This window comes from Scardinius erythrophthalmus (genome assembly GCF_964197995.2).
Source record: "Scardinius erythrophthalmus genome assembly, chromosome: 18".
In the NCBI taxonomy this organism is placed as follows: domain Eukaryota; kingdom Metazoa; phylum Chordata; class Actinopteri; order Cypriniformes; family Leuciscidae; genus Scardinius; species Scardinius erythrophthalmus.
In genome coordinates this window covers 10,897,620-10,911,955 of record NC_138238.1, presented here as the reverse complement: position 1 = coordinate 10,911,955, position 14,336 = coordinate 10,897,620, and the positions used below count along the sequence as shown (strand labels likewise).

Below are 14,336 nucleotides of genomic sequence, written 5' to 3'. Positions count from 1 at the left end.
CAATGCTAATAAAATATTTTAATCTTTGAGCAAGTATAAAAACATAACACAAACAGCACTCATAAATATGTGAACCCGGGTTACACCGCAGGATATCCCCAGCTTTTTTTAGTGCATGTTAGCATAAAGACTCTCAATCTGAACTTTGAAGAATTTAATGAGATCTGCCCGTTTGGCCTTCAGTGTTGGAGTGAGAAGACCGTTTTCTATGGTGAACATGTCGGGATGCAGGTACAGGTCTTTTACCTTGAAGAAAAGAGAACAAACCTATATTAGCCATGTGGTTTTCTTTTAATTTAATGGGGAAAAAATGCATAAAAAGACATTCCACGGATATTTTCTACGATAATTTTATGCTAAAAGTGTCTTGAACATTGATAGTTGCTAATAATAGCCTAATGAATCATAAAAGTGCTTACTTGTTCAAAAGACTTCAGCCCAGCTCCACGTCCCAGCTTGTTGAGGTCAGAGATGATTGCTTTCTTGAGTTCCTATAAAAAGATGAAGTGTATTGAGCACTTGCTGTATGTACATTTTTAAACGTATAATGTAAATATTTTGGAAGTGTTGCACAAGTAAGCTAGCAGAAATTTTGCAATCTTGTATGTATTTTCAAAGGTAAAGTATGTAACTTCACAAAGCATACCTGATTTTTACATAGCTCCTCTAGTGAACCTTTCACTCCCAGTTTTTCTGCAAAACCTGGTAATATTTCAGGGTCTGGCACCACTATGGCCACCAAAGAGGACTGGACACATAAAATTAATGATATTAGGCTACATAGTACAAAAAAAAAAAAAAGACCAGCCATTTTTATCATCAGAAAAGGCAAAGAATTGACATTAATGTTACCTGTAAACTGTCACCATGCACAAACACTTGGGCGACTGGAGCACTTCGAATGTAAACGTTTTCAATTTTTTCTGGTGCAATGTATTCGCCTTGGGCCAGTTTGAAGATATTCTTCTTCCTGTCAATTATCTTCAACACTCCACTCTAGTAAAGTGAACACACAAAAAATAACTTCCACATTAAAATGACATCTTTTTACTCTTTCTTACAAACACACATTCAAAGGTTAGGAATCAGTAAGATTTCTTAAGGTTTTTGAAAGAAGTCTCTTATTCTCAACAAGCCTGCATTTATTTAAAAAAAAAAAAAAAAAAAAAGTAATATTATGAAATATTAATTCAATTTTAAATAATTGACTTCAGTGTTCAGTCACATGACCCTTCGGAAATCATTCTTATATGCTGATTTGGTGCACAAAAACATTTCTTATTATTTTCATCAATGTTGAAAACAGTTGTGTGCTTAATGTTTTGTGGAAACTTGTTAAATAGCCTACTTCATGGATTCTTTTATTAAAAAGAATGTTTAAACAAACAGCATTATTTTGAAATTGAAATCTTTTGTAACATTATGAATGTCTTCACTGTCACTTCTGATCAATTTAATGCATAATTGCGGAATAAAATTGCTTACTGACCCCAAACTTTTGAACAGTTGTGTTTATTAATGTATTTTAGAGAAAATCAGGGTCATTAATTATTTCTTTGAGTTTACTGGCATGATATTATTTCAAATTAAATGCAATAAGATAAAGACTCTTCTTTCAATGTAAAATGCATCATTGCCTTTACACATTGGATATGTTTACCTGACTAATGAAACTAGTGGTCATAAGGGCTATAGCATGAAGCTAAAGATTATGTACATATTGTATTCCGCTTTGCATTTTGTGATTTTGGCTACCTGCTGATATCATAACATAATAGGTCTATACATTCCCGTCCTTCCAAGTTGCATTATTTAAAGGGGTCATGACATGAGAAATCAAACTTGCCTTGATCTTTTAGCACATAAGAGGTCTTTGTACAATTAAAACATTCTGCAAGTTTCATAGCTTAAAATGTCCTCCTCATTATAAACAAAGCATATATTTGAGCTCTTCAAGGAACATATTAAAATAATTTTAAAAATCCATGTCATGACCCCCTTAAGAAAGAGAATCCTAAAAAGTAACAATATAAAAGATAAATATCATCATATCTCCTTCTAAAAGAGGGATCTCACAGGCAGCCATTTGCCGATATCTCCAGTGTGCAGCCATCCATCGCTGTCCAAAGCCTCTGCTGTCTTTTCTGGGTCATTGAGATATCCGCGGAACACATTCTTCCCTTTGACGCAAACCTGAAACGAAATACCAAAGCTATGAGAGGTTTTAATTACATATTGGTTTATGATTTATAAATGTGGTGTTCCATTACCTCTCCTTCACCGTTGGATGTGAAGTAATTCATTTCCTCAACGTCAACCAGTTTGACAATATTACATGGAATAGGAACTCCAACATGCCCTGAAATCAATCGTATGAAATCGAAATCAGTGCTCCGGGATGTTTGATGAAAAAAATTAAATAAATCAGTCACGGGAACCCACCAGTATTCCAATCTCCTGGTATGGTGAAAGAGCAGGCCGCAGTGCATTCAGTCTGGCCGTATGCCTCAAATATCTGGAAGCAGGCCAGGAATAAGGGGGTCAGAACTGGGTCACTGTGACACCAGATCAATACACACATACACCCTTCTTTGACAGTGCCCATGTTTGGTACGTACAAGGTAAAGCACAACTGCATCATATTCTCTTTTATTACCATAGAGAATTCAAGCTAAAACAGAAGTCATATATTCATTGGCTTTTGGTGTCATACTCCCATTTCTTCCTTTCTTACCTGGCACCCGAGGCTTGCCCGAAGAAAAGTGAGAACAGATGGAGAAATGGGAGCGGCCCCCGTCACCATCACCCTCACGCGGCCCCCTAGAGACTCCTGCAGAAAATATGTCAGATGTTTTCAGAACCATTCCTCACAGGAGCACCACTCTTCCTCAATACATTCAAAAACACTCCCAACTAGTCTGTGGGGATACCTGCACTTTGTGAAAGATGAGTTTGTCCCATATGCTGTCATTCCTGATAATGCCCTGCTTGACCTCTGCAGATTTCCTCTCAATGGCAAAGTTCAGAAGCCATTTCTTAAATGGAGTCTTGGCCCCACTCTGAACCTGAGAAGGCAGCAGAAAGTGAACAATTAAAAAGCATATACCCCAAACTTTTAAGTTTTAAACCTTGGTGGTGGGTAACGCATCCAACATGTTTGCGCTACGTAGGTTAATGAAACCTCAAACTGTGTGACAGTAAAAACGATCTCTTTAATATAAGTGTGAGTTTAAGACAATGCAATAAATGATAAGCTACAGAACATTTTGTTGATTGGCTGGTTTATTTTACTGCTGTGTCCACACACTTCTTTTATTAGTCCATAATCTGAGTACTGCAAGGTAATCACCTTTATATTTGACCTTAATTATAATAAATGAGACATCAGCATTTAGTAACACATACATATATTTAGTTAGTTACTCAATACCTTAAATTAGAATAAAAAGAAGTTAATATTGAATAACATTTTAGACTGAATATGCTCAATTACTATTTCAGCTCTTTCAACCAAAATACTTTTTTTTTTTAATTCATGGCAGAATCAACCGTCAAGCATCTCAGAGCAACGTTGAGTTGTTGAATTGGTTGAATGAGCAATTCATTGACTCACTCATAAAGAATATAATAGTTTCATTCCTGGATTAATCAGTGTTTTCAAAGATAAAGTTACTTTTCACCATCTACTGGTATAATGTAACCTGCAAAAAGAGCCACTAAAAAACTCTTGTCTAAGTCTTATCTTCATCATTAAATACACACGATTGAGTGTATGGATTGGGGCCCATCTATAAAACATTATACCAGGCCATGTAAATTTGGCAATGTAGCTTTATGTAGCTTCAAACCTTGTCATAAACACGATTCAGAAGACGTGGAACCACTGGGAATACAGTGGGCTGCAGAGCTTTCATGTCGTCTGGTAGAAGTCTGATATCACCTTGGAAAAACCCAACTCTTCCCCCTACACTGTACAGCACTGTCTGATACACATAAACAAGAACAAGCAAGCATTACTTCAGTGTTCTTCTTCTGCAAAAAACATCCATCTATGTGATTTATAAAAGAATCTAGTACATGACATAGAAAATTTGAAAGTTCTTCAACAATGCTTCATCAAAGATGATGGTGTGAGAGTCAGGCTTACCTGTACAACTCTTTCAAACATGTGCGCCAGCGGCAAAAAAGAGATGGACACGTCGGATGGAACGGGAACAAAAACGCTCTGAAGAAACATGGGTATGGCATCCAACATTAAAAATCTACACTCCCATAGAGACTAAAAATCATGTAGCCACCACTGTATACAGCACCTCAAAGGTCCTAACCACGCCGGCTGCATCTGATACCACATTTTCATGGGTCAGCATGGCTCCCTTTGGATCCCCTGAAGCAGAGAATGCATAATTAAAGCTCATACACTTAGAACTCTCCACAATATTTACTAGTGGTGGAACAACACTGACTTCACAGACATAAATGTGGCCTGTTGTGTTTTGTGGTCATGAAGAAGAATAGAAGTGATTGAATCACACTTACCCGTGGTTCCACTGGTAAAGCAAATTATACTTAGGTCTTCTGGCTTTGGTGGCTGGAAAAAAATTCAAAGCACACTGAGTTTGTCAAATACATTAATAAATACTATTTACTAAGTTCATAATTAACCCATTACTCACAACAGGCCTGCAATGGTTGTTCTTTCCCAAGGCCTAAAAAAGCACAAATGGTTTTAAAAATATATTGTGTTCTGGGACATTGAAAGATATCAGAGCCTTTAATATTTTGTTTTATTGTTTTATTATTTATACTGATCAGAGAGTGCTGTCAGTGTACCTCTACATCTTTCAGAGACAGGATGTCCACACCACTCTTAGAGCCTCTATCAATCAATGCGGCATCATAGGGGTCCAAGAGGATGATGGTTTTCAAAACATCTGTGAGGTTTTTCTCACAGTTTTCTAGCAGCGTTTCTGCTTTATCCTGCTTATCGCATATCACTGTGGATATCTTTGCTGCAGAGAGAAAGAGATTACTTATCAAGGTCCAATGTAGCACACAATTACTGTGGCATTAAATACAAAAAAATACCTGAAATTAAACATGTTAAATGAGGAAGTTATAGATAAGGTAAAGATATTACACTACCGTTCAAAAGTTTGGGTTCAGTAAGTTCAGATGTTGTTAAGAAATGAATACTCTTGTTCAGCAAAGATGGATTTATTTGATCAAAAGAGACAGGAAATTTATTTATGTTACAAAAAGATAAAAAAAATTTTTAAATGCTCTTCTTTTGAACTTTGTATTCATCAAAGAATCCTGAAAGCACAACTGTTTTCGACATTGATAATGCTGAAATGTTTCTTGAGCGAAAAATCAGCATATTAGAATGATTTCAGAAGGATCATGTGACACTGAAGGCTGCTGAAAATCTTAGCCATCACATGAATAAATATATTAAAACAAAACTAAAAAAACAAAAAAAAGCACTATATGCCTATAACACATAATATGCATATGCATGGCATCACCGTTTTCACAAATTAGCATTTTTGTTGTTTACACAGAGAAGATTGCACTTTAAAACGTTTTCAAAAGTTCGCGTTTTCAGGCCCCCAAACCGCCGTTGTCGTGTAAATTAATGGCAAAAATGCATAAAAGGTTTTCCATTTTTTGTTGAAAATGGTGTCGTGTAAATGGCCCATAAAACACAGATAACCGGAACATAACTAAAACATAATTCTGACAATTACTGATTTTATTGTATTTTTAATCAAATTAATGCAATCTTGGTGACCATAAGAGACTATGGTCAGCTATGGACTATGGCGACCACCACAAACTGTGGAACGGTAGTGTATATGTAGCAATAATATAGCAATATTCTTAATTAATGATACATTTAAGGATGACAATTGTAATTTGCAACCGGCACCAAACAGAACGACAAAGGTTTTCAAGCAGGTTTCCCCCAAACTGTTGACATGTTGATATTGTCATATTGTCAGATTATTGAAACAAACACAGCAAAGTTATAATCGCTCTGCTCAACAGAGGCACATCATTTTCAAGAAATCAACCTATGGCTTACATTTGTCTCTGCTTATTAAACTTTCTATTTCATTAGAGAAATAGAAAACAAGTTATATAATTATGTAAAGGTAAACAAATCAGCTTGAACTCTGGGTAGAAAAAGCAAGGTCATTAAGTTCACTAAAAAAAGTCTTCTTCTGAAAGATTATAAGTCAGCGGTTCAGCAGGTGTGATCCTTAAAGCTGCTTTGACCAACACCTCTAATGAAGCCTGCAAGCAAGCAGGCTTAAGTACCTCTATTAATGATGAACACAAGAGCCTCAGGTCCCAAGGTGTCGTAAAGAGGCACTGCCACCATGGAATAGGTATAGCAGGCCAGCTCTGAGATAATCCACTGAAAAGAGGGAAGAGAGGTTAGTATATGTACAGGACACTGGGAGTGTCACTAGTGCATTAGCATATACAGTGTATAGCCTTGTTTTACTGACTGTTATTTTGCCATAAATGTTTTATGTTGTTTATTGCATAAATGAAAATAAACAAACCTTATCTTATGCAGTTTTACCTTTCAGTTGAATTTATTTTGTTTTAAGAGGGTTAGATATTTTTAAAGTGAAAATAAGACAATAATACTGATGTCTTGCAGTATGATATAATGCAAATTTTGATTGATATTTAGACTCATTATGTCACCTCTGGCCGGTTCTGGGCGAAGATGCCAATAAATGATTCTTGTGATGGCTTTTGGCCACGGTGGAGAAGTCCAGACCCCAAGAACTCAGCTCTGTCTGAAACCTGAGACAATCAGAGGCAAGGATTGGAACAAAGACTTGAGTTGTCCTCCCTCGTTAATTGTGAGCAAATAGATTCTGTTTGTGGCTGGTACAAATACCTGTTTGTATTTAAGCCACTGATAAGGTTGCCCCTTCTTTCTGTACCCCAAGCATGGTCCATTTCCTACATGGTAAAGATGAAATGTCACTCAGACCATGTTAACAGAACACAGATCATGTTAAAGTGAGTGGATGTCCGATTAGATGCACCAGGGATGTCAACTATAACATGTATAGCTATCTTGAACATAGTACTTAATTTCATTTCTAAAGAAAGAATATCAATGTTCTGTGATGCTGTAAATTTTTACCCTAATGACCTCTTACCTGAGACACGTAGTCCTCTTTGAAAAACCTCATATAGAGTTTTGGCATCCTCATACAAGAACGAGATCAAGTTGTCATCTTTCAAAAGTGCTGTTTTTCTAGCACCATTCTGTTAATAAAAAATGCCAGATATCAAACCATTGAAACGCTACTATAAAAGACATATAGGATGTGCTTACACGACAACAATGTACTAAAAACAGACAACAACGTTGTCAAAACGATCCCCCTTCACACTGATCTGAGAAAATGACTAAAAAGGCTGCATTATGCATGCCAGGCCAGTAGTTGGCGATGTCACTTTGTCAAGAAACACGCCGCGAACACATAATAGGCATTCATGAACATGTAATAGGCATGTGCATGACGTCCCTGTTTTCACAAATTCACATTTTTGTTGTTTATATGGAGACAGTAAAGCCGTCGTTTCAAAACATTGGACTCATGAAGTGATACAGGACACATATTGTACAGTACACATAGCCTACTATTGTCACATTCTCACTTGGTTTCTGTTCATAGGACTCTTAGTTTGTATGTTCTTGTTTCCTGTTTTTAGTTCCCATTTCCTTTGTTACCTTGGTTCTCATGTGCTAGTTTGTTTCCATGGTTACAGATTACGTTCACCTGTTTCCAGTTTAGTTCCTCATAATGTCTGTTTATTTACTCAGTGAAGGATTAAAACATCAGATCCGTTTTCGTTTGATGGTCCACCCAGCTCCCTGGTTCTGCCCCTCCATCGGCTCCATTGGTTCCCTGGCTCCGTCCCTCCACTGTGCCAGTTTTCGCTGGCTTCATCTGAGCCACCAGCTTCACCGTGCGATCATAGTCTCCTGGTCAGCCCATCCCACTGTGGGCTCTTGGCCACAGATCAGTCCTTATGACCCTCCAGTTCCACTACAGTCTTTCGACCCCATAACTCCGCCTTGGCCCTTCGACCTGTCTGCTTCACTGTGGCTCATCGTTCCATCCGGCTTCACCGTGGACTACCGGTGTCCCTCGTTCCTCCGGCTCCACCTTGGTCTTTTGACCCGCTGGCTTCACCACGGACTTCCAGGTCTTTGGCTGTGACCGGGACCTCCACCCCTCCAACTCCACCAGGGTCCATCCTCCCTGGCTTCACCTTGTCCCTCACTCCCACCAGCTCCACCTCGGTCTTCTGAGCCCCTGGCTCAACCTTGGTCCTCTAATCCTCTGGCTCCACCTTAGTCCTCCGAGCCTGCACCGTCATCCTGGTTCTCAATCACTCTGGTTCCACCTTGTTCTCCAGGTTTTTCCATGACTTTTTCTCTTGGCTTCCAGTGCACATTCCAAATACTAATCTTATTAAAAAGTCACACCTGAATGCTAATGCTTTAACTACTTTTACATGTGCTGCTTTATTCACAAAACTAAACTGGTACAGTTACAGTTGGACTAAATCATTTACGAGATATTTAAAAAAAATTTATTGATTTATAATATATTATATTTGTACAAACGGCTTTGCGTGTGTGGCCTCTTTAAGACTGGTTGCCCTTTTAATTGATGCCGCAAAGTGTTTTGTGAGGAAGAAAGCGAGCCGATCCAAGAGTGTTATATGTGTGCGTGCATCCTATAAAACCACACACAAACATATGCTTCAGTAAAGACATCAAAGGAAAGAACTGTGGTTGACTGAGTTCCTGGGTTCCGATAGGCCCATCCAGGGCGAGTGTTGCTTATCCTAAAGTCCTTAAGAGATAACGTTCAAATTTCCAATTCCAAACCCAACAATATTGCTTTCAAAACGGCATATTAACGTTCAACTGACAAATTAATGCACTCACCGCTACGCCCACAGTCTGCTGGTTGAGGTCTGTAGGTGGCTGCAGTGGTTTCGGCCTGGTGTTGAGATGGACCAGGGCTACAGCTGCGAGGCTGAACAGAAACACCAGTCCTGAAGTGGACAGCGGGGTAAAAAGGAACTCCAACAAGAACTGCATAATGTACTGGGTCTGTTGGAGCAGCTGAAAAAAAAAAAAAACAGTTTTGACTTTACTTCTATGTGATCATATTTACAGTAGTGGAATTTACAGGAAATTCAAGGTCCCTGTTATCACATTAGCACTGTTTTGATGCTGTGCTGATTAGAAGATATTGATGAAGACAAATCAGTTTGTTCAAAGGTTGAAGAGCACGGTACAGTCCAATTGACAAAACTACTAAAGTGTCTGGCTGTTAAAGAAAATTATGACAAATGCTTTTTTTGAAAAGCAGTGAAATTCCTTCTTAACATCCCCCAGGTGCTGTTTCTCTAGTATTCGACATGACCTCCAGTATTACACACATGGCTATTATAATAATGCTATTGGATTTTATTTACCTAGCCATGCATTTATGGAGGCCAAAGTCTAGCAATGGTGATATAATCTTTTCCAGTCTCAAGAGCATCAACTATCCTTTGTAAAAGGTATATATTTATAGATATATCCACCCTTCTTACTAAGAGTATGCTCTGAGATTGCAACAATCAAAGTCTGATTTTGGTTTTTGAGCATGGCCCACAAACTCAAACCTATGTTAAGAGTCATTTTATTCATCAGAACTCTGATGGTTACAATACCTACTTATATGTTAAATACAAAAACATCCCTATTAGTTTTAAACATGCATTACAACAAATGCACATTTATATCAGTACACCAAAAACATAAACTGCTCAGTGTTATGTGTTATAATATGTTTACATGTATTGCTATATGGATATAAAATTCAACAAATAAAGACGGAAGCTCAGGCTTTTTAGAAGCAAGTACCTGGGTAACCTGCAGGAGTCCGGTGTGTCCGTCAGGTGATGGAACTGGAGGAAAAAGTCCTGAGAGACAGTCCCAGCACAGGTTTGCTAAAGCCACAAGAAGACTGAGGAGAAAGGCATGGTCTCAGGTCCAATAAAACAAGCGCATGTGTGACCTTTGAACCAATTGCTGCTATCTGTTCCCTGATAATACAAATGACTGAACAAAAACAGAATCGTGGCTATACAATAAAATCCTGTGAAGAAAATGTGCGTTGCACAAGATTCACAAGTCTGTTCTTTAATGTCTGCATGCTGAGAAGCACATGCAAATATGAAACTACACAGTGCTAGTATGAAAGGTGGACTATGACATTTGCCTTTGCTGGTCAGTGTGACATTGAATTGCATGCAGTGTAAAAGGTGCAAACTTCAGGTAGACATATTGATGCTAAGATCCATTGCATTCACCAGATTTTCAGTGGAATAAATATTTGTCTCTGGTAGTTTGCCGTTACATTTTACTGACTCAACCCATCATTTACAACTTTGCTGGTTAAGGTGACCATCAGGGAGGCCACTTGGACTCTTAAATCCTTGTTAGCAAGGGTCTACCCATGTCACACTTCCTAGTATTAACACCTTTCAGCCTCAGTAAAGCATGACACAACATGACCTTATGAACACACACTGTTTTCTTGCCTCATTTGCCTCAGCATCATTATCACCGCAGTTTAGGAAGAACATCCCAGCTGAACTTTGACATTCGACTGTAATGACAGATAATGCGAGCACCTTTGGATTTTGTAATCTGTTCTGATAATAGACAATGAAATGAAATAAATGAAAGCCGCCAAGGCCTCTGCGGATTTGAGTCTTGCAGATTGAAGTCTAATTTAGGTCAAAGTTGAAGGAAAATGAACAGATCATGCAATACCTCTCTCCCCTTTCCATATTCAGTACATGACCTCTTACTCATCATACGTAAACATTAAGGACTGCATTTTTAAAACCTGTAAAAAAATATTTAATTAGGCTACCTTTTGCTTTAATGGCAGTCATACTAGTGAAAATTGGCTGAGAACTTGCACTATAGGTGATAAGTGCTCTTTCTCCAGAGAAACCCTTGATTAGAATTAATTTCCCCAGGGAAGACAGAGTCCGTTTAAATCTCCCTGTATGTCTGAAAGCCGATCAATTTGACTGAGTTTTAAGCAGGTAGGATGTCAGATGTAAGTGGAACCACGCAATGGTGGGCGCTGATTTTTGTTTCTTTTTCAGCTATTACAAACTCTGTTATTTGCTACAAAGCAACCCAGTATAAGCTTACGGTTGGGCTCCAAGCTCCTCGGAACATTTCCTACCCTTTCAGTTTGCTTAGGTTGGGGTCTGCAATGCAGATAGCCATAGACAAGATCAACGCAAATCCCTCTCTCAGTGGAAATTTCACCTTTGACTTCGTATACATGGACACCGACTGTAACGCAAAAATTTCACTTCGGGCTTTCATCGATCAAGTAATGGAACAAAATGTCTCAGCGCTATTTGGCCCACCCTGTCCTGAGGAGGCTGAAGTAAGTGTCTTCATTATTTTGCCATTTGGAAATATTAATTTATATTATTATTAAAGTGTGATTATTATTATTAGTAGCCTATAAGTAGTAGTAGTATTTTTAGCTATTATTATTATTATTATAAAAAAATTTTTAATCAGGTTTAAGACCCCCCACACCCTCCAAGTATATTTTTTCATACAAATGTTTGTGTTTTCAAACGTTAGTGCTAAATGTTAGATTAAATTAGTTGGTTTTCACCTATCTCCAAATACGTTCATGAACAGTCACGTTCCCCAGAGAAGGTGATTTCACCAAGTACAACATGTTCCTGGATTAACATCTTCTTTGATCCTGGAACAACATTCCACTCAGCCATCAGATTTGAGGGACAAGTTTAGGCACGTCTACATCAGTCTAATTCAGTGTATCAACATCAGTGTAAATCATTTCCTTCTTATTTAAGAGATAAGTTATGGGTAGGGTTAGGTTTAGGGACCGGTGTTGTGACGAATTTCGCCCCCCTGCCAAATTATAACCCGCATCGTTGAAGTCAGTACATGATTGCCTAATCCTAACCCCACCCTGAATCCTAACCCCTCCCCCACAACTAATCCTAAACCTACCAATGTTAGGGGGGTAATAATTTGGTTGGAACTACATTTTTGAACAAAACTACGGAGCCCATTAGGGGACATGTCAATGGAAAAAATTAGATGAGAGAAAAAAAAAGATATGCTTTTGCGTTCACTAGTTTTGCTTTCTTCAGAAACTATGTATCTTAAGCTCTCCACCACAGAATAAAAAGTTAAAAAGGTAACTGACTTTTTATCTAACAATTCTGACTTTTTTTCTTGCAATTGCGAGTTTATATCTCACAATTCTGACTTTTTTCTTTTTTTTTCTCGCAATTGCAGGTTATAGTTAGAATTGCATGATATAAATTCACAATTGTGTGTCACAATGTCAGAATTGCGACTTTGTTTTCTTTCTTTATAACACGTAATTGCGACTTTGTATCATCCAGAATCAAAGTCAGAATTGCGAGATAAACATTTTTAAATAAAAAACCTTTAAATAGTTTTATTCCATGGCAGAAACAAGCTTCTATGCGAAACACTTTACTTTCATTCGAAAAACCTTTGCGTTTGCTCAAATACTTTTGTCAAGTTAACTTTGTAAAGTTAATGTTCAACATGCAGTTCGTCAAGATTAAAAAAACAAACATATTTAGCCACAAAAAACATATTTCTACATTAAAAGTTTCCTACAATAAATGTCCGTAGGCCTAAAGATGCTTTGAAACCATATACACAGATTCATTGAATTGAACCAGACTTTTAAAATTCCTTAAAACTGCAGAAATTCCTAATTGTCCCAATCCCTTAGAATTATACAATATGCATGTAAACATATAAATATATGCAGGCCTTTAAAAAGACAAAATGTAACATTTTTAATGTCACAGTGCTTCCCAAATCCACACCCCCTCCAAAACACATGAACGCGCATAGCCAGAGCAGAGTCTGCAAAGCATCACGAGAGAAGGCATTAATTTACCCCATGGCTCAAACCACATAACATTACAATAATAATGAACGTAAACAACTTACAGAGCTCTGACTTGTACTTGACTACTGCAGATTTATTTAGGCACTAACAGTGTTGCCATATAAACGCGTAAATCCGAGTCTGAGAACCTCCGGGTAGAACGTCACAGGTTGCCATCTTGTTATTACAGTTACGGCATGAACGCAGAATAAGCTCGATGTTTTGGTTCAGGATGAACTGTAAAAGGTGTTGTTTGTTTGCGGCGCTCAGTGAATGTCCGACTACAGCTCTGCAAGCCTCATGGAACATGCTGATGACGTGTGATGTCTTCGCGATCAGGTGCGCGGAGGTATGGAAATGCAGGCAGGTTGGACATGAATGCAATGATTGGATGATATTTTTCTGGTCTTGAGACTTCCACAGAAGATATATGTACTTTTTTAATATTTAGACAATTTATATTATTGATTGCTATCAGGATGTGCAGAGAGTTTCAACCAGTAATAAAAAGTGTTTATGAAAAATATAACCCTACCTTTCATATAACATTTTTGCTTATGTCCTCTAGGTCACTGGGCTCATAGCATCCACATGGAATATTCCCATGTTCGGCTTTGTTGGCCAGACACCAAAAATGGATAACCTTCAGGTGTATGATACCTATATAAAAATTGTACCTCCCCTTAAAAGGATTGGAGAAATCCTGCTTAAAACACTGGAATTTTTTGGATGGAAGCATGTTGGTATGATTGGGGGTTGTGCGGATACAAACACATGGGACAGTGTTGATGCTCTTTGGAAGTCTGTGGAAAAGCAACTCAAGGCCAAAGTAACAGTGACAGCTGGCATCAAGTTTGATACCAGTGACCCAGAACTTTCACAGAGAAACCTGCAAATCATCTCCAAGGTTGCAAGAGGTAAGTCAATAGTAATCCTTATCTTTCAGCTCTTACAATATATGGGTGGAGTTTACACAGTCAAAACGTGTAAGATCACAAAATATATTGCCCTTATGCCCCCATGGCTTGTTAAAGCTATTAGTTGGCATATGATGAGTGATATTAACCTGCAGTTTAACTGTTATAATATCAAAGTCCTTGATAAATGTGCATTGTTCTCAAGCCCCATTCCCTATTGGGCAGGATATGTTGGGCATCCCTTTGATTTCAAGATCTGTTGTGTGATTACAGTGTACAGCTTCTGCATATGCATACTGGCACTGAAAGTAAGGCTTTAAGAATAAATAATGTTTCTATGAGGTTACAAGATGTAACTGTGATTCTGTTC

At 37.9% G+C, this 14,336-nt stretch overlaps 2 protein-coding genes across 2 annotated transcripts in view; one reads left to right on the top strand and one right to left on the bottom strand.

Annotated features, from left to right (window-relative positions):
- gucy2g (guanylate cyclase 2g) overlaps positions 1 to 14,336 on the top strand; it is a gene marked incomplete at both ends in the record, with an annotated part of 38,146 nt that overhangs the window by 11,446 nt on the left and 12,364 nt on the right. Inside the window, 4 exons of the mRNA XM_081392726.1 lie at positions 4,849 to 4,936; positions 7,909 to 8,247; positions 11,227 to 11,519; positions 13,618 to 13,966. Of these exons, the coding sequence (XP_081248852.1) occupies positions 4,849 to 4,936; positions 7,909 to 8,247; positions 11,227 to 11,519; positions 13,618 to 13,966 (1,069 nt within the window). The remainder of the gene's footprint in view (positions 1 to 4,848; positions 4,937 to 7,908; positions 8,248 to 11,226; positions 11,520 to 13,617; positions 13,967 to 14,336) is intronic.
- Positions 109 to 9,154, bottom strand: acsl5 (acyl-CoA synthetase long chain family member 5; the record flags this gene model as incomplete). Its single annotated transcript, XM_081393007.1, has 20 exons — positions 109 to 246; positions 420 to 491; positions 647 to 748; positions 853 to 996; positions 2,077 to 2,193; positions 2,271 to 2,359; positions 2,443 to 2,515; positions 2,735 to 2,830; positions 2,931 to 3,065; positions 3,849 to 3,983; positions 4,148 to 4,225; positions 4,314 to 4,387; positions 4,540 to 4,591; positions 4,677 to 4,709; positions 4,834 to 5,012; positions 6,325 to 6,424; positions 6,724 to 6,825; positions 6,923 to 6,987; positions 7,191 to 7,299; positions 8,999 to 9,154. The coding sequence occupies 20 exons, from the start codon at positions 9,152 to 9,154 to the stop codon at positions 109 to 111; spliced, it is 2,049 nt and encodes a 682-aa protein (XP_081249133.1).